This window comes from Calidris pugnax, unplaced genomic scaffold (assembly GCF_001431845.1).
Source record: "Calidris pugnax isolate Ruff unplaced genomic scaffold, ASM143184v1 scaffold1022, whole genome shotgun sequence".
NCBI lineage: Eukaryota > Metazoa > Chordata > Aves > Charadriiformes > Scolopacidae > Calidris > Calidris pugnax.
The window spans coordinates 8,498-9,778 of NW_015091653.1; the positions used below are offsets into that span (position 1 = coordinate 8,498).

At 73.2% G+C, this 1,281-nt stretch overlaps 1 protein-coding gene across 1 annotated transcript in view; it reads left to right on the forward strand.

Annotated features, from left to right (window-relative positions):
• The first annotated feature begins 618 nt into the window (after positions 1–618).
• Positions 619–1,281, forward strand: part of CAD (carbamoyl-phosphate synthetase 2, aspartate transcarbamylase, and dihydroorotase) — a 16,772-nt gene continuing 16,109 nt past the window's right edge. Inside the window, exon 1 of the mRNA XM_014961923.1 lies at positions 619–726. Coding sequence (XP_014817409.1) covers positions 619–726 — 108 coding nt within the window. The remainder of the gene's footprint in view (positions 727–1,281) is intronic.

Consider the following 1,281-nt stretch of genomic DNA (forward strand, 5'->3'; position numbering starts at 1 on the left):
TTGGCGGCAGCTCCTCCCGCGGCCGGTGCTCCGTGCAGGGAGGGGGGGCTCCCGCAGGCGGGGGAAGCAGCACCGTGCCTGGGGTCCTCGACCCTTTGCTTATTGGGTTCTGTTTAATCAGCCGGTGGGTGAAACGCCTCCGGGGATCTTTGGGGCTACAAAGGCAGCGGGGATAACTCGTCCGCAGGGAGGAAACAGCAAGGGACGCTCTCCCCGGGGGACCGGGGACGGGTCCGCGTGTCCTCGGGCACCGGAGCCCCCCGCCCCGCGCTGTCCCCTCTGCAATGGCCATGCTGGGGCCCGGCGCCGCGGGGCCGGACATTTCCCTCGGTGCCGTCCCGGGACAGCGCCGCTGGTTCCTCAGGGCCCCCCCGGTTCCGGCAGCGCGGGCTCCGCTGCCCGTTCCCGCTCGGTTGTGGGTCTGGGGGCGCGGCGGGGGCTGCGCGTTTCTCCCGGGAGCGGCGGGAGCGGGGATCGAACCCGCGAACTGCCGGAGCGACAGGGGGCGGGGCCATGTGGAGCGCGCCGCGGCCGGCAGAGCGGCTCCGGGGCCCGACGGGGGCGTGTCCAAGGTGCGTCGGGGGCGTGTCCATGCAGATGAGAGCCAGCCCGCCGCGCATGACGGGAGCCCGTCCCGACGGGCCGGCGGCGGTTGCGGGGGCAGGCGGGCGGTGCGGGGGTCGCAGGCGGCGGGAGCGGGCGGGGGGCGAGAGGCGGTTTGGGCGCGTGTGTGTTTGTGGGGGGGCGTGTGTTGGTGTCCGTGTGTTGTGTGTGTGTGCGTGCGGTTGTGGTGTTGTGCGTGGGGGTATGTATGCATACTTACCTGGCAGGGGAGACACCATGATCAGGCAGGTGGTTTTCCCAGGGCGAGGCTCATCCCCTGCACTCCGGGTGTGCTGACCCCTGCGATTTCCCCAAATGCGGGAAACTCGACTGCATAATTTGTGGTAGTGGGGGAAGCCGTGAAGCCCCGGGAGCAGTGGGGAGACGAGCCCCGGTGCCCCCAGCCCGGAGCGGGCCTCGGTGCAGGTCGGCGCGCGCGTCGGCGCGTCTCCCCCGGGAGCGGCGGGAGCGGGAATCGAACCCGCGAACTGAACGAGCACCAGGGGGGCGGGGCCCGGAGGGAAGGGGCGGGGCCATGCGGAGCGCGCGGCGGCCGGCGGGGGCGTGTCCAGGGGGCGTTGGGGGCGTGTCCATGCAGATGAGAGACAGCCCGCCGCGCATGACGGGAGCCCGTCCCGACGGGCCGGCGGCGGTTGCGGGGGCAGGCGGGGGGTGGGG